Here is a 19544-nt window from a genome sequence, read left to right as displayed (position 1 = left end):
AGAGAAGCCATTAAAGCCAGCAGCAGTGGCAGCAACAGCAGCTTTGGTCTTTGACTGAGCATCATTCCGCCTCATTGCTAAACCCTTTGAAGGAATCAGCCCAAGAATCGGCCAGCCGACCTGTGCAACTACCTCGGGAGACAGCCCGGAAAGTTCAACGGGGACACGCGCAGTCAGTCCTCCCGTTTCCCTCACTTATTTCTGGCCCGGGCAGCGAGGCGGTTTTCACCACCGGCGGGTTCCCGCTCGCTCTCGCTCTCCTCCTCAGCCCAGCAAAGGAGTGGGCTGGCTGGGTTATCCCCTGGAGTGCTGAGCGCCGGAGCGGAGCGCTCGGTGGCAGTTCCCGCCTTTTCTTCCGCTCCTCCTGTGTGCGCCCTCTCCACCTCTTCTTCCCTCTCTCCCTTCCTTCTTTCGGAGTCGCTGCCGCCGCCGCCGCCGCCGCCTGCAAAGCTGCTAAGGGAGAGCCTGCGTGGCTACCCGGGAATTAAATGCCTGACCCGAGCCTTGCTGAGTTCGCCGTTCAGAGAGCACCCCTCTGAGCTATATGGGAGGAAATGAACGTGGCCGGAAAGCCGACTCTCCCTGCCCCGCTGGAGCGCCCGGACAGCCTCCTCGTCCCCACTTGGGCAAGTACCCCGCTGCCTTTTTCTTTCTTTTTTTTCCCCTTTCCTTCTAGCCTCACCGCCATCGCCGTCCTACCCCGAGTCCGCCTCCCGTTGCCTCCCCCGCCCTCCCGCCGCCTGTTCTCGGTTGTCTCGGGCTAGGCGGGAGGCTTCGACGTCCGAGGTTAGCCGGAGAGCTCGCGCTCTCTTCCTCGGGGTTTGGCGTCGCCGAAGGGGTTCGTGAGAACTCTCGAAGTTGCGCGTCGAGCCGCTTAGGCGAGGAGGAGGAGGAGGAGGAGGAGGAAGGGAGAGGAGGTGGGGGAAACGATCGCTTGGACGGGAACGAGGGGTTGCATTTTTTTTTTGTGGCGTGGTGGGCGAGGCTGAAAGGCAGCCGGTCCCTTCTAGTCTAAAACTACTACTGCTAAGCTGGTAAGCCGCCCTGAGTCTTCGGAGAAGGGCGGGATACAAATGGAATTAAATAAAATAAATTAATAAATAAAACAAAACACGCCGAGCAGTGAGGTTTTAATTATTATTCTCCACCCCACCCCCACCCCCCCCACCCCAAGTTCCTGAGAGGCCCGGGAAAGTAGTAGATCTTAACAGAAGTTGTGGCCACGAAGGTTCTCATCCTCCTCTTCTTCTTCTTCCCGGTTCGGCTCAGATCCAAACAGAACTCGAAACATCCATGCGGGAGTTTTCCCTCAACTCTTTCGCTTGAGTGGGGGGTGGGGGGGCCCGAGGAGGTGTCTTTCCTTTTTTGCGAGCGAGGAGGCTCTCTGGTCTGGCACCTGCATCCTCTCCAGGTGTGAGCCAGAAAACCTGATTTTTTATTTTTTATTTTATTTTTTTGGGGTCGGCTGCTTTGCTCCCACTAGTCGGCGGCTGAAGGAGCTGGCAGATTGAGAGGATAACAAATAGGGCAAACAGGAGTTGGAGAAATATATCCTTAAGCTACTGTCATAAGGAGGGTCAGCCCGTTATAGTTTGGTTAGCAAGGTCTATCAACAGTTGCCTTCCGGATTGGAAGTCATCTCCCACTGACTCTGTTGACACTTGCTAGATGTGTTTAGGATTGTGTCTTCAGACAAGTTAGGGCAACTCTTCCGTGCAGTTTTATGCGTGCATTTTCTTTAGACATAAAACTCTCTTAAAAGAAAACATCAAAAGGTTAAGTGGATAGTACACATCGGTTAAATGGTCATACTTTTCAACTGACTTGTACATGTGTAGTCTTTAGAGATAATTATATTATTGACTTTTTCATTTCTATTTCCCTCCAATAATACATTTATATGTTAATAACAAATATATAATTTATATGACTTAAAGTCTATATTTTCAACATGAGATCATTAAATATACTGGATTGTGGCTATGATTATTACTTATGTTGGACTGAAAGATCTAACTCTGGAAATTTTCAGACTTTCATTGGAAAATAGTGTTTTGTTTTTGCTAGATATTTGCTCTGAGATTGCAGAAAGATGTGCTGTGTAGAAAGTTCACATTTATCAGGTCAGAAAATGTGACTAGAATAAATAATCCAACTAACTGGCTATCCCAGATTTCAAGCAAAGATTGTTAATATTATTTGTTTCCTGCTCCTTTTAACAGAGGATACTAGGGATTGAATTTGGAGTATATGGTCTATGGATGGAGTATGATCCTTTTATAATTGTAGTTAGTCTGACCTTCTCTGTTACCCCTTAATCTGATTTCTAGGACCTCAGTCCATATGGTATAGAATATAACTCATTGTACTCTAAGAGAACCATATGCATCTTTAGATTCAAAATATATCACATTAGAAATATCCTGGAATCAAATTAAGTTTTATTTGATATAGCCCCTAGTGACTCCGTTTAAGAGAATGCAACAATTTTTCAAGGGATGTACATATGAGGAAAACAGTGATCTGCAAAGACCTGTATGGACTTCAGATTCAGATACTGACACTTAGTAAAAATAGTAGTCATCTATATCTTGGCAAATGTATATTGTTAGGGCAACTTACAGTGGGGACAGATAAGCATACTCACTTCAAGTGAAATGAGTATGGATCAGTTAAGATTGATCTGTTTAAGACTGTTTAAAATCATGTTTAAATGGTAGTTTGTTAATGGGAGCTTCTTTCAATTAAATGAGATATTGAATCTAAATGAAATCAATTACGTCACAAATTGTGTCTTTGTTTCATCTATATTATAATTAATTTTATTTACATTAAATGGAACTAGAAAATGTTTGCTGTTTCAATTATAGTTTTTACTTATCTTTACTGAGAGTTCCTAGTAGCAAGACTCCTAACAAAAGCACCACATAATCTTGAGGAGGTATTGATGATAATAGTAATTACGGTACTCCTTTTGTCACTCTTAAGCATTGTGATTTGAAATTAATTGCTGCCTTGGTTTGCCAGCTTTTCAAATATCACACTGAATGATGCATTTTCTTTAATGAATTACTCTTTAGACTGTGGATATTTTCTGCAAACAAAATTATCTCATCTACCTGACTTTGAACTAAATTGGCATTATTTAACTGTTATTTGAAGCAGTAAACACCCTTGGTATCTTTGGTAAGCCAAGTTAATTTCTAAATTTTGAAAAAGAATGGAATGCTTTAATTATTATGTAATATAAGGTGGCTGGATTTATTTATACACATGTATCTGAAGTTCATGCATGTATATTTTGAACATTTTTACTGAATTAAAATATGCTTATAGTTATTATTAATTATATATAAATTGATTCATAAATTCTTTACTTAAGGTAGAAATGTGTACAGATTTGATGCAAGAGGTAATCAAGGATATGTTGACTCTTGAGTGAGCCTAAATGGATTGTACTTGACAATGACTTACAGAAGTCCTTCTCACTGACAATGTTATTTTATACTTTTCAGGATTCATTTTATTTCAGTTTCATTTGCAAAACATAGCATAGTTGGCTAAACACAATTTATACAAAACATCTATATGAAGAATCTTCTTACTGGCATCTTTTCCCATTATTAAAGGATATCATATGGTCACACTTCTGGGTATGCAGATGTTAGACAAGTTGTTCAGGATATTCTAAAACAGGGGTGTCAAACTGCCGGCCTGTGGGCTGGATGCGTCATGGCGAAACAGCGCCCACCCCATTGCCGGCAATGGAAAAAAAGTCACGATACGTTGCGACACGTCACATGACATTGCGAGTTTGACACCCCTGTTCTAAAATAATCCAGTCTTGTTTGGATTACTCCAGTAGTTAGTAGCTCGAACTACTTTTCCTTGGATTCAGTGAAATATTTCAAAAAGACAATAACTGCTCTTTTCTCCTATTATCAAAGGAAAGAATGAACAGATCTGACTTTTTTCTGTTGTAGCAAACTGTATTGAAATTTGCAGGATGCCTTGAGTTTCACGAAGGAATAGAAGTGTTACAGAAATCCATTTAATGATCACAATGGTGATGGTGGGGGCATAAGTACAGAAAGTGCCATTATTTGTAAAACCTAAGGAAACTGTTCTATTTCACAAAGACTGGCTGGTATATATGAGTGTGTGAGTGTGTGTGTGTGTATGAAGGACAGTGTTTATAAATATTTATATATGTGTGTGTGTATGTGTACACACACACATTTTCACACACACACATATACATATACATGTGTGTGTGTGTGTGTGTCTGCAAGTGTCCAAAACAAAAAAAAAGTTTATAAAAACTGCCCTTTATCTGGCAAAAGTTATAATTAGAAATCGATGTAAAGGTATATAGGATTAACCATTATTTCTGTAAAATAGACCAAGATGGCTAGCTTATTCAACTTTCAAAACTCCTTGGGTAACAGATGAGAGAACTATAGAGTGAAGTTAATGTAAACACCAGGAACCTCTCTTGACCCTCACGATCTTTCCATTTTCAGGGCAACCGTGATTTTTTTTAGTCTGATCACTCAAGGTAAACCTGCCAAGTCATGAATCTAGTTCTTCCTTTCCTTCCCTCCTCACTATACTATGGGGGACAAGTAACCAAGGTTACTTGGTTTGTGATTCAAGGTCAAATGAGGCTTTAATTTAGAAGAAACTAAATATTACCTATTTTAATGAATAGTCACATTAGACTTTTTTGTGTGTCTTTTTTTCTCATCATGAAAATAAAAAATATTTCTAGAGTGACGTAGAGTCTCGAAAGTGGTGGTCTGATGACTGTCTCAGTTTATAACTGTAAAGTTGCTTCCTATGGCACTACATTTCCGTCTTGTGCATCTTCCTAGAATTTTGGAAAAACATAATTTTGTTAGGTTAAGGAGAGAAGCCACCTAGAACTAAGGAGAAATTTCCTGACAGTGAGAACAATTAATCAGTGGAACAACTTGCCTCCAGAAGTTGTTGGTCCTTCAACACTGGAGGTTTTTAAGAAGAGATTGGACAACCATTTGTCTGAAATGGTATAGGGTTTCCTGTCTGAGCAGGGGGTTGGACTAGAAGACCTCCAAAGTCCCTTCCAACTCCGTTATTCTGTATTCTGTACGTACTAAATTAAAAAACAATAGATTAAGATTTGTACCTTGGAAAAATGAAAATCTCTTCTAAACTTTCCAGTTTCTTCCCATGGTCTGGCTGTAACTGAATCTGATGTATGTATCTAAAGTTTATTTATTTTAAAGATTGGTTGGAAAAATAAAATATACATTTCATATAATTATATGTGGTGAGGCTGTGGAGATTCAGGTTATATAGTCTTATACTTATTTATCTGTGCAAACAGACACAACAGTCCTGGAGAAGACAATTTCATCAATGTCTTCCATAAATAGCAGATGTGTGAAATGCCTGTCAGATCAAAAGCTGAACTACATTTTGTGAAACTTATGAAAAGCAAAGTGTTAAAACTAGATAAGACTTGGGGGGGGGAAAGGTATCTTGAGCTTAAAGGAGTTAAATGGTTGACTTAACCATCTGCAAGCTCAATGTGCCTAGTCTGATCATTAAATCCTACAACTCCCCAAAAGAAATAAAGAGCCCTGATATTTGACTACACCACTTTTGGTGGTGAATGCCAAAGAGATGCTTGGGGCACATGTGGTCATGAGGCTAGACTCACTGACTTAAAGCACACTCCTTTAAGTCAGAGGTCCCCAAAGTTTTGGGCACCAGGGACCGGTTACGTGGAGAGAGGTTTTTCTGCGGCTCAGAGGGGGCGGGGTTTTGTGTGCTGCCTACATCCTGTGGATGGGGCTTGTTTGTGTGAACCGGTTGCTGGCATGCCGCGGCCCAGTACTGGTCCACGGACCAGGGGTTGGGGACCTCTGCTTTAAATGACAGTATGGTTGTAATCAGAGGTGTTACACGTATTTATTTCTCCTTTTACACTCCATGCTTGTTTAGATGTATGGGTTTTTTGCCATGAGTGATGAGAACAGCATATTTGAATACAACTAGTATGTGGGTGTTTTTGCATAATCTGTTCCTCTAATAACTTTAGCAAATATAAATTGCTTGAGTTGTTTGAGCATAGATACTATTTAAGAAGCTACTATTGCATATTTAAACTTCAGCTTCCCAACTCATGTAATAGCAATGATATGTTCCCCCTGTCTTTAGGATGAAAAGTGGCTGGGATACTTTTTTCAGCAGAGATCACTATAGATAAAGTTGAATATTTGGGGTTGCTACAGTAGTATTCACCTGCAGAAATAGCGATGTGATGATTTTACTGTTGTGTGCTTTTAGTTTGCTTTTGACTTTTTATTACTTTACCTTGTAAGCTGCTCTGGAAAATCTAGTGAATTGTGGAATGAATAGAAAATCAAGTTAAGTAATTTTGAATAATTGCAGCCAGTCTTCCTGCTTCAAAAGCAGGAATCAAGATTGTTGATGAAAGAAGGTTCTTTTTATAGTCATACCTTCAAATACTTTCAGGTATTGAAGCCTAATAGAAATGAGACCATTTGCAAGATAAGGATCCAAGCAACTGAATTTAGCTGTTTCTTAATAACTTCGCATGCAGCTAAATAAATTCAATTTCCTACCACATACACTTCTTCCCACTTTTTATAAGAATAATAAAGTGCTTTTATTTCTTTGTATCTTGTGATATTAGCTAATAAATGTAGCACTACTATAAAGTTAAGGTTTTTTGGAAAAAAAAAGATAATGTGAGCAGATGTTGCTAAGGTATAAACTGAAGCTATCAATACAGCTAGAAGTCCTAAATTCAATACTATAGAATTTATATTATAAAAATATGTTATATGTTATATTTCTAACAAACTATTTGCACTGAGTAGATGTGATGGCTTAATTTTTAAATGTCTTGATTTAAAAATAGACAATTTCCACTTAACCTATTTAGATTAGTAATTTATAATAATTTGTGAAAGGTTGAGAGCATCAAGTTACCCTGATCCACTTTAGGATTCCAGTTGTGTTTAAGTCATGCTGTGTTTTAAGTTTACTCTCTTCTAAACCTGTTAAAGTTCTAGATGTTCCATTCATTCATTCCAGGTAGTAAAGAGTGTTAACTTCAAGTGTTAGCTTCAGTTCCAAGTCATTACTTTAATTTCTTAACATTGTAATATATTTTTTCACTGTTTTTCTTGATAATATCCTCTTTAATCTAGTCTATAACAATATATAGTCTCTGATTCTATGTGGTCCCAAGCTGCTCATTGTAGCATTCAGACCTCCTCTGATCATATTTTGCTGAAATATGGCAGCATAGATTATCTCCCTTTTATTGTCATTGTGTATTGATAGTAATTATACTCTGTTCTATACCTGGAGATTTGTTAGCAGTATACAAGTGTAAAAGCAAAAATTTTAAAATCAGTTATATAGATCTTCAAGTTGATACCTATAAAATAGGTGCCACCCTCAATTGACTGGAGCGAAAGTTCACAGACACAAAATAGCTTTTAATTGTTTGTGAAAGGTCGACAGATATGGGAGGGGGGACACTTTGAAAGCATGGGACAACCACAGACAAAACTTGTATCCTAATCCTGCTCCTAGGCATATCTTATCCAGGGCACCAGAACATCATTCTGCAACTTTGTCACCCATTTGAGGGGACTCCCAAAATCCTTAGCCATGGCCATAGTGGCTGAGGGATTCAGGGAGTTGAAGTACAAAGCGGACGATCACACAGGATGCAAAAATCTGATTTAACGTCATCTGCATAACATCAAGTATTGCTTCTTTGAGTGCCTTTGTGATTAAAAAGGCAAGTAAAAACCAAGTAAATATGTAAATAAATAAACCATCGTCATTATTTTAGCCACTGTCTATCCACTGCAGGATGAAGGCCTCTTCTGCATGTTTCCAAACTATACAGTCCTGAGCTTTCTTTTGCCAGTTGCGCCCTCAATACTTGCTGATGTCATCGCTCCATCTTGTTTTTATCAGGTGGGATCCATTCTATGACTGCCTTAGTCCACCTGTCATCAGTTCTTCTTGCTATGTGACCGGTCCATTTCCATTTCAATTCTTTTACCCTCGTATACTTTTGTTTCTCTAATCCACGTGGCAGGTCTTTCTATCTTGTCTTATGATGCCAAGCACATTATCATTCATTGGCTCTTTGTGCCACTTGTAACTTTTGTATCGGTTGTGAGGTTAGTGTCCATGTTTCACGGCATATGTTAGAACAGGTAGCACACACTGATTGGAAACTTCTCTTCAGGCATAATGGGAGGTTGTCCTTGAATAAATAAATAAATATCCAAAGTAATTTAGCTGGTTTCGGTTCTGTGTACCTACCTTGACTTGGGTGGTGGAAGGCATCATTTGCTGCTTACGTAAGGCAGAAAGATGTTTTTGGGCCAATCTTCATTTACTTAAATATAATTAGTCTAATCTAAGCATGATTAAGACTGGACCCAGCTATATTTTACTAAGATTATATCTGAAATATTTTAAGGTATAAAAGGCTTCTAAATTATTTGTCTGAATTTATAGTGCCATTAAAATATCTTTTCCAAAAATGAGTACATTCTTTCAAAGTAACTGTTTCGTTGTCATGAAACCTAATGCCAAATTTTCTTTTCTACAAGGCATAATATATTTTTCATAAAAGGTATAGAAATAGCTGACAATGATTAAATAATAAAAGAAGAAATGAGCAGTTGATTCTCTTAAGTTCCAATAAACCTGCTAAGATTTCGTGACAATTCAAGATTATAATGTCCTTTTGTAAAAACTGCATGAATGAAATGCTTTGCTCAGGGATAAACACTAGATAATTTACAACAAAATACTATATTGATGTTGATATATGAGGTGTTCTGGGAGAGATAGCCTGCCGTGCTCTTTTTAGGGTTGCTCATTCATCTTTGGTCCTCACCTGGTGTTGGCTCTCACCTGTGGCTCCCAGTGGCTGTAACACATGCATACCCAGTAAATCATCTTAATAGATCAAACAGCAGGCCAAAGCAGGTGAAGCCATCCAAAGGTTCTGGCAGATTGAGCGGAGGAGACTAATTAACAGTTCAGTCAAAAAGGCAGGCCCAGCAGGGGTTGTGGACCATTAAGAGCGCAAGACACTTAGACCTCCTGGTCACCCACTGCAGTGGGAAAGGTCTCGGTCATAATGGTTCTCCATGCCATTGAATTAAGGACTGGTCTGCTGAGGAAATGAGACTACCCGTTTGCAATGGCTGTTCCACTTAAAGTTCCATCACCTGCATATTTCTTTTCTGCAGTTCATCTTCACTTACAACTCATTAGCAAGTCATCTCAGTCGAAACCTAGTTTGTTGAGTCCAGCAATGGGGGAGTGGTGTAGCAACAGTTGGAGATGACCCCTGGCAATTATACTAGGAAACCTGCACATGGGTAGGCACTGGACCATTGTTCATTCATCTCAGTACTTGGGGCTGTAAAGATGTCTGGCAGCATCCAGGGCAACTGGGTAGGCCTTCTGACATAGCACCTCCTACCCTCAACTGAGGGAGGGGTTAGAAAAGGAACCCTGAATATTCTTACTCCACAACATCTGGCCACAGCTAGCAGATCATCTCCTTAGTAGTCAAGAATCAAGAAAAAATTAAAAGAAAACTCATTTTTTGGAACCTGGAATGTTCGTATCTTGTTAGATAGAGATAATGTGTCAAGGGCTAAAAAAGGAACAGCACTTGCAAGCAATCAAACTTCACTGTTACAACATTGTCATTACTGCACTCAGTGAGGTCAGACTGGCAGATAAGGGTTCATTACAGGAAACATCCTTTTCCTCTGTCGGCTTCAAAGAGTACTTGTCCATCCTTGTTGTTGTGTCTGTAGATTGCTGTCCTGCAGCCCTGTTTTGAGTGATTCAATCCCTCTTGGGTAAAAGAGGGACCCAGAAAACCTTGACAGATATGTAGAAGAATTTGTTCAGGATCCACTGCACAAAATTGCTCATATTTGCTTGCAGTTGGATGCTGACTTTGTTGCCAGTCTGGAAGAGATACCTAGAATGCTCAGGCTGTTCTTGTCTTCCCTGGTTATCTGGGAATGGTTAAAATCTGTTGGGACTTGATGAAGTGATCAGGTCCGGAGGACTGTGAATTCAGCCAGCGGTTCTTTAGATCCATTTCCCTCCTGGCTTGGAAAGCATCTTGGTGTGTGTGTGTTTGTGTGTAGTATGAATGGGTTCTAGTGATGGTTATTTTTTCTTTGAGCAAGGGGGTTATTTCTCTTCTTTTAAGGAAGCTTTGATTCACCCCCTCTGTAGGAGGAATCACTGGACCCCTTTATACTTTTGCTCACTATCAATTTTGAAAAAGGTGGTTGAAAAGGGGTTGTGCAATAGCTTCAGGGGACCCTAGATGAAACAGTTCTTGGCAATCCTGGTGCTAATTTTGCATGGAGTAACAATCTACCTGAAGGTATATAGTTTTGATAATCTCCTGGACATATGGCTTCCACTTTATAGAACGGTTGAGATTGTGACCACAGTCTTTTGCCCAGTTCCAAGTGATGCACTAGTAGCCCTAGTTTTGGAGCAAGGAGTTCTGGCAATAGCAGCTCATGCACTTATGACTGGATTATTGCAATGTATTTATGTGGGGCTACCTTTGAAGACCAAGTCAGGTTAGCCATCATCATTAACGTTTCAGAAATTAGTGAAAATAGGATAGTTTTAAAGGGTATTTCAGAATCAAAGTATGGGAACTGTTTGGATATATACTTGTCTTATTTATTATTCCCATACTTAATTTTTTTTATATTTGGGTTTTATATCTTTTTATGGATCTAATTACTGAGAGTCAGTATAGAATGTGGCAGTATATAAACACTATAAATTAGTGAAAAATAATTAAACATTCACATGATTTAATGTATAAGAGTCTTGAAATCTAAGCATTAAGAGTGAAGTATTTATGAAAGTATCCATCTTGTTCAAAGTATAGAAATATTTCTTAGAATGAAGTCTTATGATTTGCTTGCACAATCAGGACTGGAAGGCTTCGGACTGAAGAATATGTCTTTCTTTTCAGATGCTTAAAGGGAAAAAAGGCAAAAGTCCTTGATTAACGGTACTCTTCTGTCTTTCTCAAGTGTGCATTTGCATATATCAACATTCCTTCCTATCTTTTGCATTCCAAATATTTTTAACTTACTCATTTGGAAGGATTAGAAATTTGTAAGATGTAAAATGCTAGACAAAGTCAGAATTCTACCGGCATTAAGTTGAAAGGGTGAAAGGCAAAGTATAATTCTGATTGAGGATAAGAAGCTGAATGCTATCAAATATAGAAACTGGGGGAACTGTCCTGCTATCTAGTAAATAAGCCACTGAAGAAGGTGGCATATTGTCGAATGCTTTAGAAGACGATTCAAGCATCCTCATGCATTTGCACTGATCTCTTTCTTGCACGCAAGGGAAATGGCAGGAAATATATGCCATTATAATATAATAAGAAAAAGATCTTGAGAGCTAGCAGGCTGTGAATTATAAGGACTTTTCATATTCTGTATGACTTGAGAAGCAGTGATTTGCACATAAATATTTTGTATGCGAGAGGCCACTTTACCTTGCCTACTGTGAGTTTTGTTTTTTTAAAAATGATATATGAACAGGCAACCCATGATAATAGTGTCATATCAAGGGTCAGGAAGATTTTTTTTAATGAAACCTCCAGTATTACTTTTCTTTTTATTTAGAGGCTCAGATGTGTAGAAGTAAATAAAAGTCTATAACTTTTATTATTTTATGAGCAAAAACTCCCTTCACACATTCACAAATTTGTACATATCTTCTTAATGAAAGTCTGGTTAGCTGGGCTAGATGTGAATTCTAAAAAGGCATGATGCCTACTCTGCACAGTACTTCATTTTATGTGATGGTTTGAAAGGGCTACATTTTCCATATATTTTTTATATCTTTTATACCATGTGAATGGTACTTTTGCAAACTACCCCATCCTACAGTTGCTTAAGTACTCAAGCTTTGTATTTTCATGACAGAATGACATGATTCCTGAAGAACCTTCTTATACTGTAAATCTGCTTCACTTTAGAAACCAATCCAGCAAAATTGGTTTCCATGCCAGTGTATAAAATACAATTTGTCCTCATTTAGGATCATAATTGGTCGTTAAATTAGAACTGTGCTTGTGATCTTACTTCAGCTTTCCTTTGTTTCACAGATCTACGAAGGTTGTAAATCTGAGGAATGATCATAAAGTTACTTTTTCATCACATTTGTAATGAAAAATTGTCTGGTTTGGCACAGCAACCAAACAGGACAGGCACAGACTTCAACGGATAGTTAAGACTGCAGAAAAAACAATCACAACCATCCTTCCTTCCATTGAGGATCTGTACACTACATGAAACAGGAATATTATGTCACATCCTGGACGTAATCTATTTCAACTCAGGATGCTGCTATAGAGCATTGCATGCTAAAACAACCAGACATATAGTCCCCCCCCCGTGCCTCCACTCTGCTGAACACTTAATTCCTATTTCTCATCTTGTCTCATCTTCTCATCTTTCCTACTATCTTCTCCTATTAGTTTTTTTTTTATGATTTATCAATTGTTGTTTGTAACTTATCATTAATGATTGTAACTATGATTATGACCTATGACTTGCTGTTTATATGTACACTGTGAGCTTGTGTACTGGAGACAAATTCTTTCTGTGTCTAATCACACTTGGTCAATAAAGAATTTTATTCCATTCCATTCCATTAATTGTGAATGGTCACTAAATAGGCAGTCTCTAAATGAACTGCACCATTATGTGGATGGGATGCCTAGATTTTTCAGGAAGTGGGTTTGGAACAGCTGTAGTGACTTAATCAATCTAAAAAATACAGTTGTCTCTGAAGGGCTCTTCTGTTTTGGAGTTGGCTTTTACAGGAATCAAAGGGAGACAGCAAGTTCCAGATTGAATAAAAGCTAATCAAGCTTATAGGAGAATACTCTGCAGTTAGCTGTGTTATACTGTACATTATATTGCTGCTAAATACTAAGCCAGACAAACATTACTTTAAATCGAGTCAGTTACCAATTTTAAAATGCAAAATATAAATCTGGTTCTTGTTGGAAGTCAATAAATAAATTATTTTATGGCAAAAAAAATATTCAATGGGATATGAGCATTACATGTTCTTATCACTAATAAATCTGAGATGTAGCAGCCATATAAAATACCTGGACTTTTAAAAGTTTCCCAGTGGACAGACCTCAGGTCTCATTTGGCCACATCCAAGACTGACCTCACTGAATTATCTTTATTTCTAATTTTCTTAGCATGGCTCAAAAGAGACTTTTATTTTAATACTGGGGTACAGATTTTTTTCTCAGCTTCTAGTTTGTGTTCCATTACTATCATTCAGTAAGTTTAAGAACCAATTGCATCAATTGTTTATGAACACTTACAAGTATTTGAAGGCCACAGTGGGGATATATTTTATTTCAAAACATTGACATAAATAGTTAATTTATTCTTCAATTTCTATGGGAAATAATTGGACATAAGAACTGCTGTGTTCACTAAGATTGGGACCATGGCTATCATTACTGTTGAAAGAAAAAGTCTTCATCAGGGTCCAGTCCAACCTGGGAATAAACAAAATGGAGACTGCTTTAGAAAGAAGGTTGTAGTTTATTGAAGAGCAGAGCCACAAAACATGTGGCTGTGGAGCAGCTAACCACATGTTGCTGGAAGTGGTGGGTTTTTAAACCTTCTTGGGCTTTTATGTTTGGAGTTGTTCCTGTGGCATGAACTTTGACCTGAGGTTCAGTGTCCCCTTTTAGTATTCTGATGGTGGTGGGTTAATCCTATTATGTCCTAAAGGTCATGTCCTGTTCCCTGTGGCTGTGGCTGATGACTATGTCTTGTGTTGGATTTTTTGGGTGAGGGATTGTTGGTTCTAGGGATCTTTGTCTTTCTAATCCCATCAGCTCTAAGCTTCCTGGCTCCAGCCTTTCTGAAAGGATTATCAAATCTCCATTTCTACAGAGCTGGTCTCTGCTTGAGGCAGAAGGACTTGGGGTGGTGGTGGGTTTTTGACTTTTAAGATCTTCTCCATTATTCCTTTGGGGAAATATAATATTCTTCCTTTTTAATATTCCCCCAAATATTTCTTTCTCCGGGTGTGTGTGTGCTGTCTTCCTACTTTATCATTATTTTTCATTCTATTTTTCATTCTGTTGCTTGTTTCATTGATTTTTCTCCTCCTCCTCCTGAAACATGGCCACAATTCCAACTGTAATTGTATTCCTCTGCAGATCAGTTCAATTTGGCAATATATAAATATACAAATATACATTATTTTAAAGTACAATTTAAAATTAAACATATCAATATTGCAAATGAAGACATTCATATTATTCCTTAGATGCATTTAAGGCACTATGCAAATTGAACCCCCACTTGCTTTCTAGAACATTTTGTTTTAATCAAATTTGCTGTATAGAACTAGACCAACAATCGACATTGCATTTTATCTCTGTATTTAGTACATGTCATTGTGCCCCACATCAAGGCTTAGAGAGGGTGACTCTTGGGCACATTTTCCCAAGATAAATGCCATTTTCTCAGTTAAGTGTATGTCCAACACTTGGTGCATAGATGCTCTGAGCATTTTAGGGTGGTTTCGGTGAAAGCTTTTCCAGAAATTTGAAAATCTATATTTGGGCACAACCATTACTCTTAAGATTATTCTCCAGTATTTCTGGGATTTTCTTTTTTTACTAAAAGCTGTTCTAACTCTGATATCACTGAAAAAGTAAATTGAATGTAACAGTTTGATGTAGGAGTAATAAAACAATATATCCTCTTTAAGCTGCAAAAATATAAAATGTTGGACTCTGGATCAGGTTGACTAGAAAGTGGTTCCTCTGGGGCGAATTAGGGCAGAGTTCCTCCTGCTACAAAACCTCAGTGTGCCTTTGTGATGAGCCTAGAATTAACTTCAATTTCCTGTTGCTGCACAGCAGTACTACTCTTCACTGAATTTTTAGAAAACCAGAACAGCTGCATTTTTGAAGTATGCATTCCATACAGTAAATTCTTTACAATATATTTGAAATTAACCTTTTTTTTCCTTTAAAAAGAATGCTGACCCTTGAATAGCCAAGTTAAAAAATAGTTCCTTATTTCCTAGATAGCCATTTTCTCACCAAAGGTGAGTTTAGGGCAGAAAAACATCAGATCAGCTTTGCAGAATTTTGATCTTCAAGTGCAATTATAACAAAAATTTGTTGGTGCTACTAATATGCCCCAACAGTGGCAGAGATCTAAAACAATTATAAACAAATTCAGGATGAAACAAAGAGGGACACATAAAGACGGGTGTCGCTTCCTAACTATGATGATGTGCAAATGGTAAGTCATATATTGTGATGTGAACAAGCACCACCCTTCTGCATCTGAGTTACAGTGTTGTGTGCAGGTATGTAAGAGGCTGGGTTTGTGTGTGATAACATGATTCCTGTTTGTCACTTTTCCTCTTTCTTCCTCAAGATGCCCATATCTAACATTGGCTAATGTAGTGTGTGATTTAAAAGTGAAAAGTTTAAAATTTAAAAATGCAAAATTATGTTGCTAAGTGAGACATTTGTTAAGTGAGTTTTACCCCATTTTTACAACCCTAACCCTCTCTTTGGACACTCTATTACAAAGCCCTAAAGACCTGGTTTTGCCAGTGGGCCTGGGGAACCCAGAGTGTGATGGAGCTTATCAATGCTTTGTTTGATTGTTATCACCAGAAGGGTTGGAGCGGGGCTATTACTTTTATTGTTTTTTTATCTTTGTAAGCTGCCCAGAGCCACTGAGAGTGAGTGGGCACTCATATAAATTTTCTAAAATAAATAAATATAAGGAGGGTGGGTTATACAGCATTACAAAGCATAGAAGATACATCAAAATCTAATTTAAATCGAGCCCTTAAAATATAAAAAGTATATATGAAAACAAGAAGGCAAAAAAATCTAAAGGGAGGGAGATATTCATTAAATGGAAACGTGGAAGTTGGTAAATAGCAAACTAAATGCACCACAATATAAATGCACTCTTAAATAACAAACTGAATATGCATTAAAGCTAGTTTATGGCCCAGGTCATAATTCTGATGGATTTGAAGCATTGCTACACAAAACCCAACAACATATGTTGCCACAGGATTAGTATCCTCAACCACCTGTAGAACTGTCCTGTGTGCCCTGGGTATTTAGACAGTAATGGTGAGATGAAGGTATGAGAAATGTGTAATAGAAGTACTGAGGAGCACATGCTGTGTTGTTTCTGTATGTCCACAGTCACGGAGACATTATCTGTTCTGACAGGGAATTTTCTTGGCCTTCAAGAATAACTGAGGGGAGTAAAGAGTAAAGAGCATCTGATGGTTAGGATTTTTAAAGGTTAATTAAGTATGCCATAGGGCAGGCATAGGCAACCTTGGCTCTTTTATGACTTGTGGACTTCAACTCCCAGAATTCCTGAGCCAGCCACGAGTCATAAAAGAGCCAAGGTTGCCTACCCCTGCCATAGGGGGAGGCATACTTAATTAACCTTGGATTCACTGGCAACACTGGCAACAAAAGTTGGTGATCTTGCTATTGGTGCTTGGTATCTACTATGTGCTACTTAATAAATTCTTTGGCTTGATCATGTCCCATTGCTGATAAGGGCTTAAAATTGCCCATACCATTTTTATTTTAAAGGTACTTTTCAAAGAAATCTCATTAGTGTCAAATTGATGGCCCACAGGCCGGATGAGTCACGGCTCTGCAAAGGCAAAAATGTGACAATATGTCACGTGGTGCGATTGAGTTTGACACCCATGGTCTAGATACTTTTTATCACGGCAAACTACAGCAGTAGCTAACCTTATCCCAATATAATTTGCTTTTTCATTTTTATTTGTAATACCATTCTGGGTGATAGCAATCCGCTGAGTTGGGAGTTGTAAACATTTTGTTTTCTTTGATCAGTGAAGGCAAAATCTGTTTTCAGGAGACAACCTTGCACTGCTTTACCACTACATTTTTAAAAATATGTCATAGCAAAACATTTTCTTCCAAATTTGCTTATCAGGATAAGTGGCAAAAGTGAAAGTGGGTATGTGTCAAAGAAATTTGATTTTTTTTTAAAAAAAGTGTGGATTTTGAAGAGTGTTTAGCTTTATTTCTTAGTGCTTTCATGGCTTTAACTTTTGTGTTTATTGGTGTTGAATTTTCTATCTCAATAAAAGAACAAAAACGCAGTAGTTGCACTACCATGCTGGAATCCCTTTGTTGCTCTCTTTATTTGTAAATGTCAGTGGACAGATTTCTGTAATGAGACTTACCGACTCCCCAAATGTTATAACCTTGAAATGCAGAGACTGTTTAGCACAGTCTAATCAATACAATTTCATTTATCATCTCCTTGTGAAGCTTGGGACTGTTGAAGGCACAAAAACACGATTTCTAACATTGAGAACAGAAAGTTTGGAGGGGGGGGCAAGAAATTGGTAGAAAAACTTGGTTTTTCTCTATATAATATTTGAACAGTGCTGCAATTTGGAATCCTGGATCTGTTTTGGCAGCTAACATAGGCTTATTCGATTTCTTTTGAGAGTAGACTATGATATGTTAACTAAGGAATGGAGAAACAAAAGTAAAAACTCAGTCGAGAACGTCAAGTCAGCATCTTTAGGAACATCATTTGTAATTAGCTACACAAGATAGACTGATTCACAGTAGCAGTGGGTAGTGCTATGTAGCTATCGGTGACATGGTGAACAAGTCATGAATCAGAAATGTTGCATTTCCAGTAGTAGATCTAGCATCTGCCCATATCTCCATTTATGCTCCTTTGTAAATGGAGTAACAGAGTAATTCCTTAGGACTATGATAAGGTTTTCTCCTCACTACATCTGAATGAAGTTGATGGAAGTCATCTTGGGCTTGTGGATGGATCCTGTTACTGTGCTGAAAGTATCATGCTGTGGAAGATGTGGCCCACTGTTTGGATTTGATTGGATAAGAAAATTATTGCTCAATTCAATGCAGTTACAATCCCTGTTGGTATTGGGAATGGGGTTTGTTCTAGATGCAGTTGGAAACTTAAAATAACAGTTTTGCCACTAAAAAGTGGTTTAAGACCTAGAATTGCACTGGAGGGCTGGTGATTGGTTGCTTTGACCAAGAATACTTTTGCCTCAGTTTGACTGGGATACCAATTGCATCTCTTTCTTGGTTAAGTTGAACATGGTTATAGTGATCTCAGTTTCAATTAAAACATTGTAGTTCATTTTATTTCAATACCTTCTCAACTGGACAGACTGGGGAAATGGGTGGATGAATTATTGTGACTCATGAACTACAGAGATAATAAATTCCAACCATCTACACTGGCTTCACATTTTTTTCTGATTTACAAAATTTTAAATGGCTTGGAGTTAAAGTAATCCATTTTCATCATATATTTGAAATATTTTGTAACTGCCCAATAATATTGCAATAAAGCAAGAAACACCAATTGCTAGAAAAAAATAACAGCAAAATATAGTATGCAGAGTTTCTCACCTCTAATAATCCAAGGAAAGAACTTGAAGGGCTCCAGAAAGAGGCGGTTATCTTCCTGGGCAGCCCTATTAAAGTACATTGTAGTCATCCAGCTGAGTGGTGACCACAGCATAAGTTACTATTATTGCCATGATATCCTGCTTGAGTTCACACCCTGTTACTAACTTTATTTCCCCAAATAATTGTGTGAATTGAGCAAGTTATTTTATATATGCTAATAAAAATCTAAGTGGCAGCAACTCACTGGCTAAACAGAGTTTAGTACTTGGTTTAGTACTTGGATAGGAGCTCCCCTCCCCTCCAGGAATTCCCAGTATGTTGGCTAGATTTGAAGGTCCATAAGACATGGAAGAAAACAATACTACAAAATACTTTCCTTAATGCTACTAAGAAAACTGTCAGGGTGCAGTCACTAGGAGTGAACCTCAATTTGTCAAGTGGTCATGATTTCCTGGAGGAAAGTTGGGATGAAAATCTAAAGTACACACACACACACACACACACACACACACACACACACACACACACACGACAGACTGACTCAATCAATACTGGAAATGATACATGTATGGAAAAAAAAAATGAGTAGAACTTTTACTTTGGCTGTTGTCTGTCTTCTTCCATCTGAAGCCCAGTTCTGGAACTTTATACCAGATCAGCCTGAGGACAACCAGATTGTACAATATGGAGAACTAACAAAATGTTCCAGCTTTTTTTTTTCTACTTCCCTCTAATATTTTGTTACCTTCCTATTTGTTTGCTTATTTGTCTGTTTATGACAATCCCGGTGGGCAGATAAGCACTTTAAATACTTATAATAAAATATGTATATTTTTGGTGAGAAAATGCACATTTAGGCTTTATACATATACATAGGAATGATTAATATTTCAAGTTACTGTGGGCATGGTATTGAATTAAAAGTAAAAAGAAA

The 19544-nt window shown here is 38.1% G+C and overlaps 1 protein-coding gene across 1 annotated transcript in view; it reads left to right on the top strand.

The window, feature by feature from the left end:
- Positions 1 to 554: 554 nt before the first annotated feature.
- The window catches only part of SNTG2 (syntrophin gamma 2), a gene marked incomplete at both ends in the record, with an annotated part of 268909 nt that continues 249919 nt past the window's right edge, over positions 555 to 19544 (top strand). The window contains one exon of the mRNA XM_083356584.1: positions 555 to 626. Coding sequence (XP_083212710.1) covers positions 555 to 626 — 72 coding nt within the window. The remainder of the gene's footprint in view (positions 627 to 19544) is intronic.

This window comes from Vipera ursinii (assembly GCF_947247035.1).
Source record: "Vipera ursinii genome assembly, chromosome: 1".
NCBI lineage: Eukaryota > Metazoa > Chordata > Lepidosauria > Squamata > Viperidae > Vipera > Vipera ursinii.
The sequence above is the reverse complement of the archived record's forward strand: the minus strand, read 5'-3'. Positions and strand labels throughout refer to the sequence as shown.